At 62.9% G+C, this 25,136-nt stretch overlaps 1 protein-coding gene across 2 annotated transcripts; it reads right to left on the bottom strand.

Annotated features, from left to right (window-relative positions):
• ITGB2 (integrin subunit beta 2) lies at window positions 1-25,136 on the bottom strand. Of its 2 annotated transcripts, none has more exons than XM_062204467.1 (16): window positions 25,117-25,136; window positions 15,568-15,628; window positions 13,740-13,828; window positions 11,238-11,418; window positions 10,181-10,351; window positions 9,049-9,290; window positions 8,020-8,175; window positions 7,495-7,590; window positions 6,774-6,863; window positions 5,788-5,928; window positions 4,749-4,936; window positions 3,143-3,387; window positions 2,510-2,729; window positions 2,039-2,250; window positions 662-828; window positions 1-412 (listed from the first exon to the last, which is right to left on the bottom strand). In XM_062204467.1, exons 2-16 carry the CDS (start codon window positions 15,623-15,625, stop codon window positions 350-352), a joined length of 2,319 nt encoding a protein of 772 aa, XP_062060451.1. In that variant the 5' UTR covers window positions 15,626-15,628; window positions 25,117-25,136; the 3' UTR covers window positions 1-349. The 2 variants fall into 2 exon arrangements, with proteins under 2 accessions (XP_062060451.1, XP_062060442.1); XM_062204458.1 differs by lacking the exon at window positions 25,117-25,136 and adding an exon at window positions 18,865-18,985.

The following is a 25,136-nucleotide window of genomic DNA, read 5'->3' as shown; positions in this document are numbered from 1 at the left end:
GCCTGTGTGGAAGTTTTATTCATTTTTCATTACACACATAACTGATTAGAACATGTACACCCTGATACGTGTAAGTATAAATAAATGAGCGCCACCTTGGGTTAGGCTGCACTGCTTGCTTTCACACAGGAAGACGCGCATCCACGCCATGACTGAGCAGTGCCGTTCTACGGTTTCTCTCGAAGACTGTGGCCAGAAGGGGAGGCCACCCCCCGTCATTGCGAAGGGGAAGGGGATGGTGGACTTGGGCTAAATGGTGACGTGAGCAGAGCCATGGCCTCAGCGTGCAGGAGCCGCAGTGCAGGGGTCCCAGCGGGTGCGTCCAACGTCCCGCGGGCTCCAGGTGCTCCTAACTCTGGGTAAACTTCGGGTTCATGACCGTGGTGGTGGCACTCTTGAAAAGCGGGTTATCCTGGTGGGAAAAGCACACACGGACTTGGTGGTGGGGGAGCTGAGGGGCAGAGCCTTCCTGAGGTGCTAGGTCGACGCGGCCGCTGTTGCTCTGGGGAAGGAGCCGAGGCGGGGTGGCCTTCGTGGGTTCCAGCCTCAGCGGCGAAGCTTGTCCCCAGCAGCAGAGGCTGTGCCTGGGCGGGGAGGGTGTGCACCACGCCTGTGGCCTCCTGCGCCCAGAGGAGGGGGGACCCCGCGGGTGCCCACTTACATTGTTCCACTGGGACTTGAGCTTCTCTTTCTCGAAGCGCCTGTACTCCCGGAGGTCACTCAGGTGGGTCAGTGCCTTCCAGATGACCAGCAGGAGGACGCCGATGAGCACAACGCCCGCCACGGTGCCCCCGACGATGGCGGCGATGTTGGGGCCCTCCACACACTCTGCGGAGGAAATGGCCACACAGAGCGTCAGCCCCTCCCTTTCCTGCTGGCCCCGAGGTGTGCCACAGGTGTACACGGAGGAGCCGAGTGGGGTGAGGACACCGTCCTGAACCACAGCCATGGAGCACGGAGGAGGCCAGCCCTGGCTCCCGCAGGAAACAAGAACATCCCAGTGACGGGCGGAGGCCCTGGAAAACCCTTTGTTCAGGGGGACGGAGGCCAACAGGCCAGAGCCTCCCAATGGGCAGTCACCACCTCATTCTTATACACCTGACCCTGGCACGAATTTGCCTACACAGTCCTGACAGGACAGCATCCACCCAACCTCTCACAGGACAGTGTCCACCCAGCCCTGACAGGACAGCGTCCACCCGACCGACAGGACAGTGTCCACCCGACCCTGACAGGACAGTGTCCACCCAGCCCTGACAGGACAGCGTCCACCCGGCCTCTGACAGGACAGCGTCCACCCGGCCCTGACAGGACAGCGTCCACCCAGCTGCCTGCTGAGTTTTTACCAACAGAACTTGGATCTGTCACTCTTCTGTTGAAAACCCAGTGCTGGCCCCTGGTAGGCCCCGGCATCTGCCAGGACTCCTGGGGCCCCGTGATGACCGTGGCCACTGCCCCCCTGCCCTGGTGCTGTCATCCTCCTCTCCTACCTCAGGGACCCTCCCCTCGGCTCCTGCGGTCTGCACACGGGGGTCTGAACCACGAGTAGACAGGGCTGGGGTCGCCAAGCTCACAGCTGTTACTGGGAGCCGCACGGACAGGCGGCCATCAGCTCTGGGACGCGGCAGTGCCCACAGCCTGGGCCCCTGGATTTTCCCATCGTCCTGGAGGACAGCCTGGCAGCCGTGGCTCCAAGCCTTGGCCCCTCGATATCAGGTGGCAGCTGACCTGGGGGTTGGGCCGTGTGGTGTCCCCCAGTGTGCCCGTCACAGGTCAGAGAACTGACGGGGGTGGGAGGAGTGGGGCAGGTGGACCGGCCACCAGCATCCCTGTGTCGCCTCTGTAGCCCCCACCATGTAGGGAGGTCCGGGGCCGCAGCTCTCGTCACAGGTCAGAGAACTGACGGGGTGAGAGGAATGGACAGGTGGACCGGCCACCAGCATCCACACATCGCCACCGAGGGACCCCTCCCTCTGCAGCCCCCACCGTGTGGGGAGGTCCGGGGCCGCGCTCTCGTCAGCAGGTCCGCTGGCCTCACCTCGGCTGTCCTCCACGTGGACATCATAGTTGTCTCTCCCTTGGCGCTGGCACATGGTGAAGGCCATCCAGCAGCCCTCCGAGTCCTGTTCCTTGCACGTCTTGCACGTCTTGCCCCGCAGGGCCACGTCCACCAGCTGCAGGTTCCTGCACTGCGCGCTGCAGTTCTTCCCAAAGGGGCCCTTGTCGAACTTCAGGCACTCGACGCAGGAGCTGCAGAGGGGGAGGGGCTCAGGTGTGCACATCAGAGGGGGCCCATGCCAGAGCCCACTGAGAGCCAGGCTGGGGTGGAGGGCGGAGGGTATGGGACACCTGGCCAAAGGGGCCAGAGAGGCCCCCAGAGAGACAGCCTCACCGTGCAGTTAAACCTGGGGCAGGGGTGCCCAGGTGCTGTGGCCTGCTGAGAGCCCCCTGCCCACACACAGTGGTGGGGCCGCAGCTGGGCACTCCAGGGGCGGGGGGTGACACTCACATGTACCGGCCGCAGGGCGAGGGGCAGCCCAGGCACTCCTGGCACATGGGCGGCTGGTACCCCATCTCGCACACACACACGTTGCAACGGCACCGTCCACGGCCACTGCACTCCACACCCTGCGCGTCCAGGCAGCCGTCCGTGGACTTCTTGCACTGGCACGCCGAGCCCTCGAAGCCGTCATTGCAATGGCACTGGCCGCAGGAGCAGGACCCCCTCTCTGGAAGACAGCAGTGGCCACTGCTTTGACCCAGGGACTTGGAAACGCTGCTGCCCTGCTGGCTGCTCCCTCTGCTGGGTCATCACCCGGCCCGGGTTGCACCACCAGCCTCTTCCCACTGCCCCGCCTCTGTCTGTCCCCCCTCCTGCAGCAACTGTCCAGGTCCTCCTCGCCCCACCAGCAACTTCCTGGCTAGCCTGGACCTCCACAGGTCCACCTAGATGATGATTCCTCTCCAGGGCCCTGACGGTCACCCAGTGAGGTCACCTCCCCCTCACAGACCCACCCTCTGGGCAGGGGAAGGGCTCTTCAGGGTGTCTGAGCCTCCTAACCTCCCATGTGTCCTTCTGTCGGCCCCCAGTGTCCCACACTCTCTGCCCCCCCTCACTGGACAAGCAAGCGAGGCCACTCACTTTTGCCACCGCAGACCTGGCCGTCGTAGCGCTCACAGTTCATGTTGTCGCACTCGCAGTACCGCCCGAAGATCTGCTTGTTGGGGACGTCACTGGTGTGGCACACGCACTGCCCACAGATGCAGTCCCCCAGCCCCGAGCAGACAATGGAGCTGTTGTCCTTCCGGCAGCTTCCCTCCAGCTCCTGGCTGCTCCTGCCCTGCGTCTGGCACTCACAGTTCTTCCCCGTGTAGCCGGCGTCGCACCTGGCGGGGAGGGAGGGACTCAGCGGGGGCCGAGACACCTGCTGTTGCACACCGCCCTTCCTAAGCGCCAGGCCAGGACATCCTGGGCAGGAGCACACGTGACCTTGGCCCGAGGCCCTCCTGCAGCCTCACGGGAGCACTATGGCCCCTGCCCGAGCACTATGGCCCCTGCCCGCTGTCGCCTGCCCTGGGGCAGCACTGCAGCCTCGCCACAGCTCCTCCCACCCCCACCCTGACTGCGCAGGTTGAGAGGGTGTAGGGGCAGGGATGGCAGAGGCAGGTGGCCACTGAAGCAGGCGCAGGGCAGTCTCAGAGACACCACTGCCGCAGCGCTGCCGGGGGGAGGTGTGGGGACGGTGGAGGCCGGGTGAGGGCAAGGGACAGAGCAGCTCAATGGGGCAGAGACCGGGCGAGCAGTCAGAGGGGAGACAGCAGTCATGTGACAGGGCGTTGGCCCAGCAGCTGGCCCGGCGGCTGTGGCTCTGGCCCCCTCTGCGGGCCTGAGCGGGCGTGAGGGCGCCTGTGCAGCCTGACAAGGTGCGGTGTGGGCCGAGAGAGAGGTCCTGGGGTGGGCCAGTCCTCTGGGCACGGAGCCGGGCAGGAGGATACTCCCAACTCCTGCACCGAGGATGGCACTCCGCTGTCCTGCTGTCTGCTCCTGGCCTCTCCGGGTGTGGCAGGTGAGGCCGTCCAAGGGGTGTGGGCTCAGCTTGGCCACCCTGGGGGCCCCAGGGGCTGAATGAGACAGGTGCACCTGGACATGTGCCTCTCGGCCGTCACCGCTGCCACGGGGATGTGTAGGAGCCCAGCGAACACCCACCCTGGGATGCCTGCGGGCGTGGCCCTGCTCAGGACCTGAGAGTGGAGAGGGAGGAAGGGTGGCCCCGGGGACAGAGGGTGTGGCTTTCTGCCCCTCAGGGGGTCAAGGCCAGGTGCTCAGCCCACCTACGGAAGCCTGGGCCCACTGTGCCCACCCCCTACCCCCCAAGTGGGGTGTCACACCCCGTAGTGCCCCAGCACTCTGGACTGCTGGTCCTGGGTTCCTCAAGTCAGAGAGAATGGGTTGTAGGGGAGGAGCACAGAGGCTGGATGGAGAAAGTGACCAGCTCAAGGCCACAGCCACCCCTGAGGTTCCTTGTGCCCTGCGATGGGTCCCACCTCTGGTGAAAGGGTGTCCCTCCGGCCCTGCCTTGGACCCCGCGCCCAGAGAATGGGGAGCGTGGTCAGCGTTGCCTGCCGACGGCCTGGCTCGGGGGTCAGAGGAGAGGGCGTGGGGGGTGCTATGTGTGGAAGCCCAAGCTTTCCTTCTGCGGGTGGAGCCGCCTGGCGGGCTGGGTGGCGAGGGCCCCTGCTCCCCTCACCTGCAGACGCCGCACTCCATCGAGCCCTTGCCCCCGCACAGGCCACGCTCCTGGCTCTGGTCCCGGCACCGGCACTCACACAGGGGGAGGACCCGCACCGTCACCGTGTCGGTGAAGCCCAGGGCCCGGATGACAAACGACTTCTCCTGGATGCACTCGGAGGCCGTGACCTTCACCTGGAAGGTGACCTGCAGGGGGAGGGGCAGGGCTCAGGCGGGGGTGTCCTGACCCTGCTCCTGCCCCATGGCCAAGCTGGGCCCTGGGGGCACAAGCTTGCCCAGGGTGGGGGCGGGAGTGGATCCTGCAGCGAGGAGCAGGGGGAGGGGGAGGGGGTGAGCTGGAGCCAGGGCTCTGTGCTGGCAGACACAGCAGGGCCAGCACCAGGCCTCCGGTGCCTGACTGGGGATGGTGTCTTTGGGACACTCGCCGTCACACAGGCAGGAAGAGGGATCTGGAGCCACTGTCCAGGGACAGCTTGTCCACAGAGCTCGTCCCTAAGCCCAGCGGGTGAAGGCGCTGGACAGGGAGTTAGATTCCGACCCAAGCGCAGGGGTGAATCGCAGCCTGAGAGCACCGGGCCCCACCCCCAGGCGGCAGTGCCGGCCCCTTGGGCCCGGGGGTGGCACAGAGAGCAGAAGCAGCCAGAGCAAGTCCGAGAAGTTCTGGGCAGAAACATTTCAGACCCGCGAGTAACGCGTGTGTACTGCGAGTATTCACAGCGACAGAGAGACCGAGCGATAAATGAAACCTAAAATACCAGGCCATAACTCGAGGCCTGCACTGGTCACCTGTGTGGCCCACGCCTTTGTGTTTTTCTGAGAAAACAAAATGAAGCAAGCAAAGAAAAACCAGGCAAACCCTGGCAATTGCGGGCTGTGAGCGCCCGCGTCTGCCCCGCCGCTGTTGGCTCTGAGCCTGGGCTGAGGGGTGCATCCAGGGCCCCCTGCTTGCCACACCCTTGCACAGGGAGTGCCTGGCCTCCCGTCAGAGGAGGCTGCTTCCCGGCCCGCCCGCTCAGCCGCAGCCCCTCCCTGCTCACCGGGACGTTGATCTGCACGCCGTCACAGTCCCCTCTGCGCTGGCCCACGAGCGACACCCCGTTACTGCAGAAGGAGTCGTAGGTGACCCTCAGGGAGTCAGGCAGGGCGCTGTGCTCCAGGAAGACCCGGGACGACAGTTTCTGTGGCAGAGGGTGAGGCCAGCACGCTGGGGTGAGCTGTCCCCTCCCCGCCCCCTGCGCCAGTGTGCACACTCTGAGAGCTCTGCGGGGCGCCCTGGGGACGGCCCGGCTGCCCACTCCACCGTCCTGACCAGCTACAGGGGCCCAATGTGGACCCAGGCCCTGAGCCCCACCAGAGCTTCTCCCTCCCCTCGGAGCCCCTAGAGCCCAGCACAGGACAGGGCTAGATGGCCTGGAGTGATCACCGCGCGTGCTGCCGGGGGGTGAGCTGATGACAATGGCATCACCCACGCCCTCCACCTAAAGACCCAACCCCGCCAAGCAACACCTGGAGCACAGGGCCCCTGCTCGGGGCTTGGGGGATCCCGAGAGGCCATGAGAAGCAAAGGGGGTCCCCTCAGGGGCCCTAAGTTAATGCAGCAGCAGCGGTGTTTAGAGGTGCTCCTGGCTGAGCCCTGCCGAGCCCTCAGGACACATGGCTCGGCACAGCGCTCCTGGGGTGGACTGCAGATCCAGGTGTTCCCGTGTTCACCAGGGACCATGGCCCCCAGAGGGGCAGCCTCGCTGCAGCCGGCCAGGTTGGGGGCAGCAGAGATGAGGCCCAAGGCAGAGGGTCAGCAGCTTGTGTTTCTGGGGGCGCCCAGCGGGGGTTTGGGGCAGCACCCACCGATGAGTGGGCAGGGAGCTGCCTGAGGGCCTTGGCTGGGCCAGCGTGTGCCGAGGCTGACAGATCCCCGAGAGAGGCCAGGGGCTCTCCCCCCACATCCCCTGTGCCTCCTGCAGGAGCGCGGACAGGCTGGCCAGACACCAGGGGGGCTCCGGCCGAGCGTGCAGAGTGGACTCACGCTGTAGGCGTCCTTGATGAGCTGCACCACGTTGCTGGAGTCCTCAGACAGCTCCCCGACGGCCGACTTGGGGATGATCTCCGTGAGTTTCTGTGGGGCAAGGAGAGTGGGCGCCGCCGTCAGCACCCCGCCGTGGGAGCCACGAGCACCCTCAGCTGTTGGCTGTGGAGCCACAGCTCCCGGGAAGAAGGAAGCCCACACTGCCTCGCTCTCCGACGTCCTGGGGGATTTCCAGCTGGGGACGACGCTGGGCTGGGCAGCCGTGCGTGTCCACTACCGCTGGAGCCCTCTCACCCCCGGGAGGGAGGGCGGGCGGATAGCCCCAGCTCGGGGTGACCAGCAGGAAGTGAGAAGTTCTGAGGGCTTGTGGATTTGATTTGCGTGGTGATTGTGTTACCCAGACCTGTGACAATCGGCTCGCAGGCCAGTCCAGCTGGCCCCACATGTGGGCCCCAGGCCAGACCTCTCCCCAGACCTGCTGTATTGCACCGTATTGCTTCATCTGCCCAGAGCACTGAACTGGTGGTCGGGCCACTTCCCAGGCCCGAGTAGGGTGTGCTGCCCTCCACGGAGCTCATGAGGACAGAGCCCAACCTCCCCCGGCCTCCACTGCCCACTCCCAATGTCTCGGCCACGGACCCCCTGAACCTTGTCCACAGAGGATCATTTCGTGCCTTGGGGCAGCTGCTCTGAACTCGGCCAGGCCTCCCCGCCCCCGCACCTCGTAGGTCTTCACCATCCTCTTGGTCACGGCAAAGATGGGCTGGATGTTGTTCTCGGCCAGCTTGTGCGCCAGCTGCCCCACCGACGGGTAGTCCTGGGGGAGACCCCAGCTCACATCACCGGGGCCTGGGACGAGCCCTGGCAGGGGTGGCCCTTGGGCTGGGGGTCACTGCTCTGGACTGGGGACACCACACCCTCTCGGCCACAGAGCCTCAGCTGCAGCGAGGATTTGCTGCACAACAGGCTCAACCCACCCAGAGGCAGCCCTGTCCCCTCCCCTGGGGCCTAGTGTGGGGGACCCTGCCTGTCCCTCCCCTGTGACCCTGCCTGGGTGACCCTGCCCCGTCCCCTGTCATGTGACCCTGCCCCATCCCCTCCTGTGTGACTCCGCCCCGTCCCCTCCCGTGAGACCCTGCCTGGGTGACCCCGCCCCGTCCCCTGCTCTCTGCAGGCCCTGTGCCCCCCCCCCCCACGGCTGACTGGGGAAGGGGTGGGAAGGGGAGGGGAGGGGAGGGGGGCTCACGAATTCGTTGCTGCGCCGGTACATGTTTCCCTCCAGGTGGCATTGGCCGTCATTGGGGGTCAGGATGGCACCCAGCTTCCCGTCCCCGGCAAAGTGGAAGCCGTCGTCGGTGGCGTACACCAGCAGCCGTGTGACGTTGCGCCAGCCGATTTCCTCCTGAGAGGGACAGGGCCCGGGTTGCCTGCCTCAGGTCCCCAGCAGGGCAGCTGGGGAGGGGCGGGGCAGCCTCAGGACTGGCTCGGTGCCCGCTGCCCTCCTGGGAGCAGTGGCCAGCGCCAGGAGGAGCCTCAAGAAGCCCCTGGGAGTACGCGAGGCGTGGCAGGGGGCTGGAGGCCAGATTTAAATCAAGACGGAGGCATGACCGAGGCCAGGCAGCTCAGACCTGGAGCAGATGCTGGGGAAAGGACGGCTGGGAGCCTCGAGGCCACACACGGCCCCCAAGCACGAAAGCCTGGGCCCAGGAGGCACGCGTGGAGCCGAGTCCCTGAGGGGACAGACGGCCCTGGAAGGAGTCGCATGGCAGCACGCGTGGGTAGCCGTGACCCTGCACGGGGGTGGACGGCGTGTCCAGGGCACACTGGGGACTGGGAGTGCGCCGTGATAGGAGGCGGGCGCTGCGCCAGGGAAACTGGGCCGGAAAACCACGGTCCTGGGACACAGGGGCAGGGACCTGTGCGCAAAGGCCTGGAAGGGGCTGGGTCCGCCTGGGTGACCCCCAGGCTTGGGCTGCCAGCGGCCTGCTCCACGCACAGTCACTGCCGTGTCATTAGGGTTTCAGAAGCTGTGTCCGAGCTCTGAATGACCACAGAGGCTGTGGTGCTTCTCAGGGCCCTGCCTCCCTCCCCACCTGTCCTGCCCACGGGGCTGGGGGCTGATGGGGCCTGTGGGGGTCGCCCCCCAGGCCTAGGCTGGTAGTGCCATGGGCTCAAGGCCCCAGCGGACCCTCCAGCCTGTGCCAGTGGCCCTGCAGCCCCTGGGGGATGCCCAACTTGGGGGCCTCTGGAGACGGAGCAGGGGCAGCAGCCTCACCGGGCACACGGCGACCTGCATCATGGCGTCCAGCCCGCCCTCGGGGGCGTCCAGGTTCCCGGAGATCAGCTGCTTGCCAACCTCGGTCCGGAACTGGTCGGAGTTGCTGGTCAGCTTCAGCACGTGCCGGAAGGCAAAGGGCGCCTGGCACTCCTTCTCCTTGTTGGGACAGGGGTTCCTCAGCTTCTCGGGGTGCGTGTTGACGAAGGGCAGCACCGTCTTGTCCACGAAGGACCCGAAGCCTGAGGGGGCAGGCGTGAGGCTGGGAGGCTGCTGGCTGGCCAGTCTGTGCCACCGTGCAGGATGGGCGTGTGCTTGTGGCTGTGTGTGCCACCGTGTACGTGAGTGGGTGTGAGTGTGTGTGTTGTGCAGGTGTGTGGCACAGGCGTATGCCGATGGCTGTGTGCCACCATGTGCAGCAGTGGGTGTGAGTGTGTGTGTTGTGCAGGTGTGTGGCACAGGTGTGTGCTTGTGGCTGTGTGTGCCACCGTGTACATGAGTGGGTGTGAGTGTGTGTGTTGTGCAGGTGTGTGGCACAGGTGTGTGCTTGTGGCTGTGTGTGCTGTCATGTAAGTTGATGGGTGTGTGAACGTGTCTTGTGTGCACATGTGGTCTTGTACACATGGGACTGTGGCCATGCATCCTGACATACAGAGAGCCCAGTAGAGACAGCTCTGTTCCCAGGAGTGGCTGAGGAGGGGGTGAGCAGTCCTACCCCTTACCCACCCCTACACGTGGGAATCGCACTGTGTAAACACATCAGTGCCAGCCAAGCACCGAGACGCTGGCCCGGCAGAGTCTGCCTGGTGCCCTCTGGTGCTGGGATGACGGTGCTGTCCCCATGCCCCTGAACGTTCCTGATCTCACATGTCTTCAGTTTTTAATAACCAGCACAGTGGGGCTTTGACCTCTTAAACGTGACAAAAATCAGGTGAGAAGGAAGAAGAGAATAGGGAGTAGGGGCTGGACTGGGTCCATAGTCTCGGGGACTAGTGACCAGCCCCGTCCCTGGGGACACAGACCCAGGCCTGGCTCGGCAGATGCCCCAAGAGGCACCTGTGCGTGGAGCCCGCCGTCTCCTGCCCTGGGGACCAAGGGGTGCAGGTGCCATCTGGACTGGGGAGGGCCTCACCGACACGGCCAGACTCGGTGATCTCGTTGAGGGCGCGGAGCAGGTCTCCGCCCAGCTTCTTGACGTTGATGAGGTCGTCGAGCATGGAGTAGGAGAGGTCCATAAGGTAGTACAGGTCGATGGGGTAGCCCTTGGCCCGCCGGAACGTCACGTTGAACGCAGCTGCCTGACCTGCCGGCGGACGGGGACATGAGTGGCACGCCTGGATCCCCCCATCCCCACCCTCCTCACCCTCACCTGTCACCGTGGCCGGGCAGCGGGGCTCACACGCACACACACACACACACACACACGTCTGCTGCAGCACAGCTGCCTCCCCCAGGCCAGTCTCCGAGCACCCCCAGGGGCTGTGTTCTGAGGCTGTCCTCTGTGTCCAGTCCATTTGGGCAACTCCGGTTTCAGCGTCACTCGGGACAGCCCTGGACGCGTGCTCCGGCGGGGGTGTGACCCAGCTGGGGGCCCTCGCCTCTAGGATCGCCCCGTTTCCTATAAGGAAGGGCCTCAGTGATTCGCCATAGTAATGCGAAGTGGGGTACACGGGTGTGGGAGAGGGGCCCAGGTGAAGCCCCAGGTCTCACCCCCACCAGGCGGGACGACGGAGGCAGAGTGGCTGAGGCACGGTGGTAGGAGGGCAGCCTGTTTGGCCACGTGGAAGCCACTCCTGCCACCCCAGGCAGCGTCTCACGCAGGGCAGATCCGGGCCCGGCCCGAGGGAGGGAGCAGCACTGCCACACTGTGGAGTGGGCGGGGCTGGGGTCCTCTCCAGCTAGCAATCAGATGAGGTCTCAGCCCCAGGCCACACCCCCAGCAACGGACCCAGCTCAGCTGCCCCTGCCTCAGACCCCTGGAGATGGGTGCTAAGAGGCATCTTATTTCTTAAACAGAAAACAGGCCCTTGGCTTTCTTGGCTGCGCGACTTATCAGAGCCTTTACTCTGCCCAGGGCACCATCGGGTGTCCAGCAGCCTTGGGCCTCACCTGGCCCACCTCCTTGCCCAACCTGGACACTCCCGGCTGGCTGGCCCTGACACCCGGAGCAGGGTAAGCTCCAGACCCACCTGGTCTCAGGAAGAGCGTCACTTTCTGTGGGGACAGCTGCTTCCGGCCCCCGTCCAGCTCCTCCTGGGGCTCGGCCAGGCTCTTGGGGTCCATGATGTTGTCCAGCTCACAGCCCTTTGCCCGCAGCTGCTCCCGGGTGTCGCAGCGGATGGAGTCGGGCTCTCCCGGCGCAGTGAAGTTCTGAGAGGGGCAGGCGGGAGGCTGCAGGAGGCTGCTGGCCTGGGGGCCTAGGCCCCTTCTTGTCCGACACCCAAAACCCCCGAGGGAAGAGAGGGTGGGCACCTTTCCCCGTAGGAGTCCAGACCAAACCCAGCAGGGAGCCCCAGCACACAGCTCCCGAGATTCAGACACAAGCTTGGGGGTCCCGGGCTCAGGGCACTTTCCTCCTGGCCACGTTGTCCCTGCAGAAGTCCCCTAGATTCTGACCAGCAGGTCCGGGCACCGGGCCCTGGAACGAGCAGATGAGCCCCGCCCAGAAGGAGCCGTGGGTGAGGGACAGCAGCAGATTGGCCAGGCCGGGATGCCCATCCTAGTACGCTTTTGGTACCCTTGTGGCTTCAGGAGCCACACTCACATGGTCAAGAAATAAAGGAAACCAGCGAGAATATGGGCAAGGACGTCTATAGTCTCCACGGAACACAGGAACCGTCCATGTGAAAGGCCCAGGACTCACGGGGAGGGTCACCAGCCTGGCCGAGGACAGCAGGCTTGGGCCACTTTCCTCGGTGGTGAGGACAGAGCGCACCGCCCATGCGCAGATCCTGTGTAGGTTGGTGGTGACTCTCCCCTTACCAACCCCCGAGGGGGTGAGCAGGTGGGCTGGGCGGGGTGGGAGCCTGGCTCCTCTCAGAGAGGAAGCAGATCCTGGGAGATCTCTGGCCCCAGGGCCAGGGCAGAGGGGCACAGGGCCAGCCTGGAGTATCTTGTTATCCCAGAAAACAAGGAAGAGCTAAAAACATGACAGACACCTGTCCACGGGACACAGGACAGCTCAGGGGATTCCCGATGTCCATGGGACACAGGCCAGCTCGGGGGGGTTCCTGATGTCCAAGGACACAGGGCCAGATCGGGGGGCTCCCGATGGCCAGAGTGAAGCAGTGAGGGCACCATGATGAAGAATGAGAGCCAGGACTGCAAGCTGCTGGTCACACTCAGCTCAGAGCCTGCGGGTCCACCCAGATGCACGAGACGTGGACAGGAGGGGGTCAGCACCTTCCTGACCTGAGAAGCAGTTGAGGAGCCTGTGTCCCCTGGGGGCAGAAACCTGGGCCTGTGGGTGGTGCTGGGTGGGGGGAAGCAGGTTTGCAGCCTCGGGGGTCTCCCCAGCGACATCACCCGCAGAGCCTGGCAGCCCCGTGGGTGCTCCCCGCCCCAGGTGTGGGGACAGAGGCTGAGTGTGCCGCCCCTGCATGGAGCTCCTGCTAGGTGCATCCGGACGAGACGCTGGAGGGACAGGGCCAACCAGGGCCACTCGGCAGCACCCACACCGCCACGGGTGCAGGGGACAGCGGTGACCGAGGAGCGCTCCCGACAGTCGGGAGGTCCGCGTGCCCAGGGCGTGACCCGGGGTTACATCAGCCTGGAGAAAGCCTGCCGAGGCGGCTGGCGGCCTTCGACCAAGGCGAAATCTCCTGATTTTGATACATGTGGTTATCAAATGGAAACACGTGTGTTTATCAAACCGCATGGATGAGGTTTGCACCTGAAGTCTTGTTCGCCAGACCCTGGCCTCGTGCCTGCATACCACACTCAGTGGTTGGGGAATGTATGTGTGTGTGCATGTATGTACACCACACTCATACATGTATGATCATGTGTCTGCGCATACACATACATGTATGAACATATGGGTCAACGTATGTGTGTGAGTGCACGTGTGTGTATATGAGCATGTGCCTGCGTCTCCACATGGGCCTGCATGGTCAGAGCCTTGGCAACCCTGAGGAAGATGGTGTGAGCAGGATCCAGTGCCCCTCCAGGGAGGGGGAGACTGTCAGGATCTGGGGTCCCCCGGGGAGGAGCCCTCTGCTCGAGGGGCTGCGACTTGGGGAGGCCGCCCCCGCTGTCTTCCCCTGTGCCTGGGTATCTTCTTCAGGGGGAGTTGCACGAGAAACACAGGAAACGCTGAGCGACAGGGGCTAAGGCCCCACATGGGCGCCCTCTGCGATCCCCCGCAGTGTCCTTCCCTCCCGGGCACTGGGCTGCCCCCAGGAGCTCTCTGGGGTCTCCGGACGTGGCTCCCTCTGCAGCTGGCCGCCTGAATTCCCAGGAGGCCCCTGAGCGGCTCTCGCCAGGCTTGGGGCGGCTGCAGCGCCGTCTGTGTCTGCCTCTCCCAGACAATCCTCACAGCCCTGGGCTGTCCTGCTCCCTGAGGACACGGGTGGGGCTGCCCTCTTGGAACTCCCGGCTTCAGAGGCTGGGGAAGGGCCCTGCCCAGGGGACGGGAAGACCTCTCAGCCATGAGGAGTCTCCAGCGGCCACCGCGGCCACGCAGCTCTTACCAGCTTCTGGCACCAGGCACAGCCAGGCCCCGACTGGACACAGTCCCGGCAGTTGCTGACCTTGTACTTGGTGCACTCCTGTGAAAGGACTGAGGGAACAGACAAGCCGGTGAGGGTTCCCCGAGGGACAGAAGATGTAGGTGAGAGAGCCCCAGGTGACAGACAGGCTGGTGAGGGTGCCCCAGGGGACAGAGAACACAGGTGAGAGTGACCTGGGGGACAGACAGGCTGGTGAGGGTGCCCCAGGGGACAGAGAACACAGGTGAGAGTGATCTGGGGGACAGACAGGCTGGTGAGGGTGCCCCAGGGGACAGAGAACACAGGTGAGAGTGACCTGGGGGACAGACAGGCTGGTGAGGGTGCCCCAGGGGACAGAGAACACAGGTGAGAGTGACCTGGGGGACAGACAGGCCGGTGAAGGTGCCCCAGGGGACAGAGAACACAGGTGAGAGTGACCTGGGGGACAGACAGGCTGGTGAGGGTGCCCCAGGGGACAGAGAACACAGGTGAGAGTGATCTGGGGGACAGACAGGCCGGTGAGGGTGCCCCAGGGGACAGAGAACACAGGTGAGAGTGACCTGGGGGACAGACAGGCCGGTGAGCGTTCCCCGGGGGACAGAGAACACAGGTGAGAGAGCCCCAGGTGACAGACAGGCTGGTGAGGGTGCCCCGAGGGACAGAAGATGTAGGTGAGAGTGCCCCAGGTGACAGACAGGCTGGTGAGGGTGCCCTGGGGGACAGAGAACACAGGTGAGAGTGATCTGGGGGACAGACAGGCCGGTGAGGGTGCCCCAGGGGACAGAGAACACAGGTGAGAGTGACCTGGGGGACAGACAGGCCGGTGAGCGTTCCCCGGGGGACAGAGAACACAGGTGAGAGAGCCCCAGGTGACAGACAGGCTGGTGAGGGTGCCCCGAGGGACAGAAGATGTAGGTGAGAGTGCCCCAGGTGACAGACAGGCTGGTGAGGGTGCCCCAGGGGACAGAGAACACAGGTGAGAGTGACCTGGGGGACAGACAGGCCGGTGAGGGTTCTCTGGGGGACAGAGAACACAGGTGAGGGTGACCTGGGGGACAGACAGGCTGGTGAGGGTGCCCCGGGGGACAGAGAACACAGGTGAGGGTGACCTGGGGGACAGACAGGCCGGTGAGGGTGCCCTGGGGGACAGAGAACACAGGTGAGAGTGACTTGGGGGACAGACAGGCTGGTGAGGGTGCCCCAGGGGACAGAGAACACAGGTGAGAGTGACCTGGGGGACAGACAGGCCGGTGAGGGTGCCCCAGGGGACAGAGAACACAGGTGCGAGTGACAGGTGAGAGTGACCTGGGGGACAGATAGGCCGGTGAGGGTGCCCCAGGGGACAGAGAACACAGGTGAGAGTGACCTGGGGGACAGACAGGCCGGTGAGGGTTCTTTGGGGGACAGAGAACACAGGTGAGAGTGACCTGGGGGACAGACAGGCCGGTGAGGGTGCCCCAGGGGACAGAGAACACAGGTGAGAGTGACAGGTGAGAGTGACCTGGGGGACAGACAGGCCGGTGAGGGTGCCCCAGGGGACAGAGAACACAGGTGAGAGTGACCTGGGAGACAGACAGGCCCTGGCAGAGCCACACGGAAGTGAGTGGAGGGGGAGGGTCAGAGAGGTCATGAGGGGTGGGGCGAGGCGAGACCAGCCCCAGGGGTCCGGTTCAGCTCCCAGTGTGCAGAGCAGGTGACCTGGAGAAGGTCAGAGCCACTGGCCCTAAGTGAGGACCTGCTCCCAGCCTGAACTGACAGGGAGCGTCCACGCAAGCCAAGGCAAGCCCTGGTCTTCCCCAACAGAACTCACCAGACCCTAGGGAGAGCAGCCCCGCCAGGGCAAGCAGCAGGGGGCGCCAGCCCAGCATGTCCTGTGGGGAGAAGGGGTAGCCGGGGTCTTGGTGACAGGGCCTCAGCTCAGACGCTGGGGGCTGACCACCCCCAGAGCCCCTCCCTGCTGACCTGGGGCATGAGAATCAGGTAGGGCCACACAGGTCAGTCCCTGTGCAGGGGTGAGACAGTGGGCTGCACCCCTGCTCAGGTGACCAGGGTCCAGGAACAGCCAACAGAGGACTCTCTGCAGAGACCACACATACATGTACACACACATACACAACCACATGCACGTGTGCACTCACCACGCACAAATGTATGCTATCACTCACCACACACTGTACATATCACAGTACTATATATCACATACATGTATACAACCGCACACTCTGTGCAAGCACATGCATGCCACACACATGCATACATGTACATGACATGCACACGTGCACTCACCACACACGAATGCATGCTATCACTCACCACACACTGTACATATCACAGTACTATATATCACATACATGCATACAACCGCACACTCTGTGCAAGCACATGCATGCCACACACATGCATACATGTGCACACATGTACACAACCACATGCACGTGTGCACTCACCATACACGAATGCATGCTATCACTCACCACACACTGTACACATCACAATACTGCATATCACATACATGTATACAACCGCACACTCTGTGCAAGCACATGCATGCCACACGCGTGCACACATGTACACAACCACATGCACACGTGCACTCACCATGCACGAATGCATGCTATCACTCACCATACACTGTACACACCACACACAGTACATACACCACATACATATACATCCACACACTTGTGCACAAAGCACATACATGCATGCATGCCACAAACATATGCATGCATGCACACACGTGGGGTGCCCCACCCTGCTGAGGGCAGGGCCGTGCCTGGTGCGCTCCAGTCCTTGGTGATGGACACTGGGTTGGGAACGGGGCTCAGCAGGTGGCGGGGCTGGGTGAGCCAAGGCTGGGCAGTGCCTGGGGCAGGACCCTCCTGCCTTCCCCTGGAAGTGCGCAGAGTAGCGGGGGGCAGGCTTCTGCAGGGGTCCCTGGGTTGGGAGGGCCCCCTGGTCTGGCGCCCTGGGAGCGCCAGCTCTGCAGCTGGCTGTGGCTTTGTCTGCCGACAGCAGGGAGAGGTTGCCCCAGCAGGCAGGAAGAGGCACCCAGCCCAGGGCTGAGCTGTCATCACACCTCCCCCAGCCTCACAGGGTGGGGCTCTGAGGCTGTGGAGGCACCTGCTCCCCCTTGCTGCCTTCACAGAGGGGGCCAGCAGGGCCACAGGGGGCTCAGGGCTCCGTGGGCACAGAGCCCAGCCCAGGCCCATCTGTGCTGTGGCCAGTGGGTCCTGCCATCACCCTCCCTCCCGGATCCCCATGGGCCCCACAGCTCAGAGGCCCTGCCCAGCCGGTGTTCTGTCTGTCTGGAGGTGACTGCTCCCACCCCCGCCCCACACACCCAGAAAGATGACCACCAGGGCCAGAGACGTCGGAACAAATCCCTGATCCTTCCCGCGAGGACAAATGCAGAACCTGTGCCCTGGCTGGCTTCCCGGGTGCAGCAGTGGGCGGAAGAGGAGGTCTGGGTTCCCATGGAGCCCGCCCCGCCTCGGGAACCCCCCGCGTCTCTCTCTAGCCCTGCGGCAGGGCTCAGGCCGAGGCAGCGGGAGCTGCTCCCGCCCGTCCATCCAGCTCCCACGGTCACCCCCTTGGCTGACATGGAGGCCCCGCATCTCTTCCTGGGACCTGGATGCCGCTCTCCCCCCACCCCCTGGGCACAGGGTCCAGTGGGCCTCAAGACAGCCGCTCCTTCTGCGACAGGGGCTGCTCCAGGGGGGAGTAGGGAGCAGCCCCTCCCAGGAGTCCCCATCACGCTCATGGCCCCTCAGGGGGAGCCGACACCACCGCCACTTTGCACTATGGATACAGGCTGGGCACCCCCTCCCCTGTCACCGCACCCCTGAAACTCCGGGAACCCCCTGGAACCTCTGTGTGGGGGGACTGAGGCCCCTGAGCCCAGCTGGACGCCGCCCTGGGCACCGGCTGCACCTGTGCACCCCAGGCCAGCCCAGCTGGGGTCCAGCAAGACCTACTCACAGACCACAGTGCTCTGACCTTGACCACAGGAAGCTGAGCGGTGGGGAGCCGCCTCCCTCTCCCCTCGTGCAGCCCCTCACTTACTGGAACACCAAGCGGGCACCGCCATGCACCGCCTGGCCCTGGCCAGGCTTGGGGCTCAGGAGCTGCTGGGAGGCGCCGGGCCCTGCCCCAGCCCTGCCCCAGCCCTGCCCCCTCAGCGGAGCCCAGAGGAACGGTGCCTCGGAGACCTCACAGGGCGGATGGACGAGGGCCAGGCTCCAGGAGGGACACAGGGCTTGGGGAGGGGCCTGAGCTCCAGCCCTGGCACCAGCCCTCCCGCTGTGTGGGAACGCAGAGAGAGGGAAGCACCATGCCCCTCCCAGCAGCCAGCACCGGCCTCAGAGGCCCGGGGCCCCTCTGCCACTCTGCCTTGGTTTCCTCTGTGGCAGGAGGGGACCGCAGGACCGGCACCTGCTGTGCAGATAGCACGTATCTGTGGAGCAGCATCCATGCTGGCATACAGGCCCCCGCTGGGGGAATGGAGTGCAGGAAAATGGGGAGGCCCTGAGCCAGAGGCAGACCCCAGACTCAAGGCACAAAGCCTGCAGGGAGGCCCCCCTACCTCCCAGCACCTGGGGTCAGAGTCGCTCTTGACCTCAGCTTGCTCACCTGGAAAGTCCCTGCCTGGCACAGACTCAGGACGTGCCGTGTCCCCAGGTCCCCTCGCGGCAGCACCTGGGTCGCCCTTGCCTGGAACAGCATGGGGACCGAGTGCTGACCCCTCTCACGGCCGGCAAGGACCGTGGTGTTTCAGGGAACACGGAACACATATGTTCACGGGAGAAGCAGGACACAGAAAGAGAGCAAAGAGGAAACACTGAGAAAGATCGGAAATTGCAGGCCGAGAGCAGCGGGAGCGCAGGGCGTGGGCACGGGGACACTCTTCTCGGATGGGGCTCCTTGTGGGGAGGAGGTTTGCAAAGTTGCAAAACCCTCCGCCGCCGATGCCTCTTGGGGAACCGAGGGCCCCAGGCCCATGGAGCCTTGCATCCGAGCTGACCCTGACTGCCCCAGGGCAGAGACGCCAGGGCCCAGCCACTGCGGCAGCGGTGCCTGTGGGGAGGAAGCCAGAGCCCCCACTCACCGGGGAACACAGGGCTCAGGGCAGCCTCAGGCCCCCAGAGCAGGCGCTTCCTGGGAGTGGGAGGCGGGCAGCAACGGCAGTCTGAAGCCCGAGTCGGGATGCAGCGGCGTTCCGCCGGTCACGGGTGCTCCAGACAGAGCCGGGGACAAAGGGCAGTGCACAAGCACACAGGGGCCGCAGGCCTGGGCGCACTCGGCCGACTGCTCCCGGAACCTCCACCCCCGGGCCGGCCCAGGGCGCGCAGTCGCGCTGTTGGCTCTGCCGTCGGGGAAGTCCAGCGGCAGAAGGTACCAGGTGCCCCCGTTTCTGGCGAAATGGGGAAACATAAGACCCCTCCCCTCATTACACAGACCTAATTATACATTTAAAACACTCCACCAGATAGCTCCCAAGCCAGGGCACTCCTGGCTGCCACCTGCAGGTGCGGTAGACAGGGAGATGCCACCTTCTCCACCCAAGACGAGGGAAAAGCTTTGTGCCTGCCGAGGCCCCGGCGCCCCGGCTGTGGCCCGGGAAGGGGGAAGAGGCTGCCGTTGTCTCAGGGACCATGGCTCTGGGGACTACGGGGGGTGGCACGCAGAGGAGGGACTGCGAGAGGGGACAGCTCACGTAGAAGCAGCGTAAAGGAACAGCTCATGCCTTGTGCCAAGGGGGCAGTCTATCTCTAAGGAGAGCTAAGGCGGCACACACCCATGGGAGAAGCCCAGGGCTTCAAACCAGTGACGGCCCAAAGCAGAAACATAGCCTGTCACTCAGACGCGGAGATGTCAGCTTGCTGAGGCCACGTGTGCCACCTGTGCCCATCCACACAGCCACAGGCCTTGTGTGGCCACCCCATGGAAAAGTCTCACCCAGTGGAATCTTACGCAGGTGTGAACAGTGGCTCAGGCCAACTGGACCTCATGGTGGCAGGTGAGTGGATGGATACCTGCCTTCCCAGCAGGGAGCCAGGCGGGCAGCAGGGCCTGCACGTGCTGGGCCAGCTCAGAGGTGGCCTGGCCATGCCTGGCTCTGCCCTCCAGGGTTGGCTTTTTCACCTCAGGCTCACTCACTGGAGTGGACTGTTCCCCGTCCCGTCAGCAGCCAGCCCTGCCCTGGGAGAAGGTTTGGAGACGGGGACTGGTTTAGGGGGCTCTGTCCTGGCCTGAGCTGTGCTGGCCCCCACACGTGCTGGAAGACAGGACAAGGATCTGGTTCCGGGACATGGGCAGGTGCGGTCAGATGAGAACTCCCTCCAGGCCAGCTGCATGCAAGGCCCACGTGTCAAGACCGGGCCTGGGCCCAGCGACCACTGTGAGTGACAGCAGCCAGCGAACGGGGCTCCCAGAGCACAGGGCCCCACCAGGACGGGGAGTACACCTCCTGGAACCCGGGGCCTCGCCCGGGGCCTCCAAGCCTCAGGCCCAGGGTGGGAGTGAGGTCAGCACTCCCAGTTCAGGACAGCTTGGCCCAGGGAAACAGAGTGGATGCAGTTTGCACCGGGCGGTGCCGGAGACCGCCCAGAGCCTGGGGGGGCACCCCAAGATGGGGCTTCTCAGTGGTCAGGGCTGTGCCCACAGCAGGGACACGTGTGCCACTCAACCCTTTGCAGCGGCTGGCGCCCCATCCACAATGGGAGCTGGACACCGGCCCTGGCCCCAGGCAGAACTGTGGCTCATGCACAGTGACAGGGACAGGTGCCCGGGGAGGCAGGGCCCCGTCACCCGGGGCCACCCGGCTCCAAGCTGCCCACCCAGGCCCTCACCTGTGAGTCCCGCCAGGGCCTAGCCAGGTTCTGCCCCAGGAAGTGAGCTCTGAGCTTTGTCTTTGCTTCTGGGGCAGCCGGGCTGTACACAACGGGCCAGCCTGCCCCTCACTGCACAGATGGGGACACTGCGTCCCAGGAGGCCTGGCCAGCTACGCCTTCCAGACGGGGTGCAGGCAGACCCCTGGATGGCACAGCTTCCTGTCCGGGGGTCTCTGCCCCATGAAATGTCCGGGTGACAACTGCAGTGTGCCCCTCCCCCGACCCCGAATGCTGGCGTCTTCCATGTAGACGACACCCTGCGAAGTGGGGCCACCGGCCGAGAGAGCCAGGGGGTCTGGGTTGTCTGGACAGGGCCAGCTCAGGCAGGATGAAGAGGGGGAGTGGGAGCTAGCTCCATACTGCAGGGTCCCTGGGATCCCTTCAACCCTCCTCCCACCTGCCAGAGGTCTTGGGACGGCCCCCAGGGGCCTGGTCATGGGCGAGGTGAGGCAGGGGCGCTGAGCCCGGGCTGTGTGGGCCAGCATCACACGTAGCACCTGCTCACAAAATGGCACCACCCACTGGGCCAGAGCAGTGACGGCTGCCTCCAGGGGACTGCACTGCACACACACCACACACTGCACACACCACACAGACAGCACACATCACACACACCACACAGACACACACATCACACACACCACACAGACCGCACACATCACACACACCACACAGACACACACATCACACACACCACACAGACCGCACACATCACACACACCACACAGACCGCACACATCACACACACCACACAGACACACACATCACACACACCACACAGACCGCACACATCACACACACCACACAGACCGCACACATCACACACACCACACAGACAGCACACATCACACACACCACACAGACCGCACACACCACACACAGGCACACATCACATACACCAGGAACACACACATCACACACACCACACAGACCGCACACATCACACACAGGCACACATCACATACACCAGGAACACACACATCACACACACCACACATACAGCACACATCACACACACCACACACTGCACACACCACACAGACAGCACACATCACACACACCACACAGACACACACATCACACACACCACACAGATCACACACATCACACACACCACACAGACCGCACACATCACACACACCACACAGACACACACATCACACACACCACACAGACCGCACACATCACACACACCACACAGACCGCACACATCACACACACCACACAGACACACACATCACACACACCACACAGACCGCACACATCACAAACACCACACAGACCGCACACATCACACACACCACACAGACAGCACACATCACACACACCACACAGACCGCACACACCACACACAGGCACACATCACATACACCAGGAACACACACATCACACACACCACACAGACCGCACACATCACACACAGGCACACATCACATACACCAGGAACACACACATCACACACACCACACATACAGCACACATCACACACACCACACACTGCACACACCACACAGACAGCACACATCACACACACCACACACATCACACACACCACACAGACACACACATCACACACACCACACAGACCGCACACATCACACACACCACACAGACCGCACACATCACACACACCACACACAGGCACACATCACATACACCAGACACACACATCACACAGACACACACATCACACAGACACACACATCACACACACCACACTCAGGCACACATCACATACACCAGGAACACACACATCACACACACCACACAGACAGCTCACATCACACACACCACACACTGCACACACCACACAGACAGCACACATCACACAGACACACACATCACACACACCACACAGACACACACATCACACACACCACACACAGGCACACATCACATACACCAGGAACACACACATCACACACACCACACAGACACACACACCACACAGACACACACATCACACACACCACACAGACCGCACACATCACACACAGGCACACATCACATACACCAGGAACACACACATCACACACACCACACATACAGCACACATCACACACACCACACACTGCACACACCACACAGACAGCACACATCACACACACCACACACATCACACACACCACACAGACACACACATCACACACACCACACAGACCACACACATCACACACACCACACAGACCGCACACATCACACACACCACACACAGGCACACATCACATACACCAGACACACACATCACACAGACACACACATCACACAGACACACACATCACACACACCACACTCAGGCACACATCACATACACCAGGAACACACACATCACACACACCACACAGACAGCACACATCACACACACCACACAGACCGCACACACTACACACAGGCACACATCACATACACCAGGAACACACACATCACACACACCACACAGACAGCACACATCACACACACCACACACTGCACACACCACACAGACAGCACACATCACACAAACACACACACATCACACACACCACACAGACACACACATCACACACACCACACAGACCGCACACATCACACACATCACACAGACAGGCACACATCACACAGACACATACACATCACACACACCACACAGACACACACATCACACACACCACACTCAGGCACACATCACATACACCAGGAACACACACATCACACACACCACACAGACAGCACACATCACACAAACACACACACACCACACACACCACACACACACATCACACACACCACACAGACCGCACACATCACACACATCACACAGACAGGCACACATCACACAGACACATACACATCACACACACCACACAGACGGACACATCACACACACCACACACAGGCACACATCACATACACCAGGAACACACACATCACACAGACACACAGCCAGGCACACATCACACACACCACACAGACAGCACACATCACACAAACACACACACATCACACACACCACACAGACAGGCACACATCACACAAACACACACACATCACACAGACACACAGCCAGGCACATATCATACATACCACACACAGGCACACATCACATACACTGGAAACACACACATCACACAGATACACAGCCAGGCACATATCATAGATACCACACACAGGCACACATCACACGCACCAGGAACACACACATCACACAGACACACAGCCAGGCACATATCACACATATCACTCACACAGCCAGGTACATATCACACACACCACACAGACAGGCACACATCACACAGACACACACACATCACACAGACACACAGCCAGGCACATGTCATACATACCACACACAGGCACACATCACATACACTGGAAACACACACATCACACAGATACACACACATCCCACACACCACACATACAGCACGCATCACACAGGCACACACATCACACACACCACACACATCACACAGACAGGCACACATCACATACACCAGGAACACACACATCACACAGACATACAGCCAGGCACATATCACACATACCACACACAGGCACACATCACATACACCGGAAACACACACATCACACAGACACACAGCCAGGCACATATCACACATATCACACACACAGCCAGGTACATATCACACACACCACACAGACAGCACACATCACACAGACACACACACATCACACACACCACACAGACAGCACACATCACACACACCAGACACACACACATCACACAGACACATACACATCACACACACCATACAAGACACACACATACCACAAGACACACTCACACCATACCACAGACCCCACATATACCACACAGAAATGCACATACACACCATAACACACACCACATAGACACACACATCACACACACCACAGACCACACTTACAACACACACACCACACAGACACACACAGATCACATACCACACAGACACACACGCCACAGCTGGTGGTGGGGACATGCCTACAGCAGGACGCAGACTCTGGCTAGGAGAGGCGGCGCGGCCGCTAGGGGGAAAGGCCTCAGGCCCCAGTGCTGATGGACACACCCTTACCCAGCATCCTCTAGCCTGGGGGGCTTGCAAACCCTCTGCCTAGCCTCCCCCTGGTCTGCTGGGCCTCGGGGCCCCACATCCTTGGGGCCCACCCAAGGTCTGGCTCACTGGGAGACCCTCGCCCTGGAGCCGGAGGCCCTGGCATGTGCTCCCATGTGCTGCCCGGCCGGTGCTCCCTGTGGCTCTGCCCCTCCTCTCGCTGGGTCTTGGAGAAAGGGGTGCCCAGAGCAGACGGCTGGGACCCCCTGCTGCTGGTCAGCCCTGGGCAGGGCCACAGACATGGCCGCTGGGGCCACTCCAGGTCCAAGAGGGGCTTCCTTTGGGAAAGAGAGCAGCTGCCCCGGGACGAAGCCAGGGATGGGGTACTCCCCTCTCCAAGCCCCCCTGGCACAGAGGGGCCCCTGCACTCACCCTCGGCTCCGTGCGTCCCG

Source organism: Lepus europaeus, chromosome 2 (assembly GCF_033115175.1).
Source record: "Lepus europaeus isolate LE1 chromosome 2, mLepTim1.pri, whole genome shotgun sequence".
Lineage (NCBI taxonomy): Eukaryota > Metazoa > Chordata > Mammalia > Lagomorpha > Leporidae > Lepus > Lepus europaeus.
The sequence above is the reverse complement of the archived record's forward strand: the minus strand, read 5'-3'. Positions and strand labels throughout refer to the sequence as shown.

What these genes read in the sequence shown, in the direction of transcription:
- ITGB2 (XM_062204467.1), bottom strand. Translation starts at nt 15,625, where the DNA reads ATGCTGGGCTGGCGCCCCCTGCTGCTTGCCCTGGCGGGGCTGCTCTCC. An exon ending in GCTGCTCTCCCTAGGGTCTG is followed by an intron (nt 13,829 to 15,567) that starts GTGAGTTCTGTT and finishes CTGTTCCCTCAG; the next exon opens with TCCTTTCACAGGAGTGCACC. An exon ending in ACCGGCGCAGCAACGAATTC is followed by an intron (nt 7,591 to 8,019) that starts GTGAGCCCCCCT and finishes GGTCTCCCCCAG; the next exon opens with GACTACCCGTCGGTGGGGCA.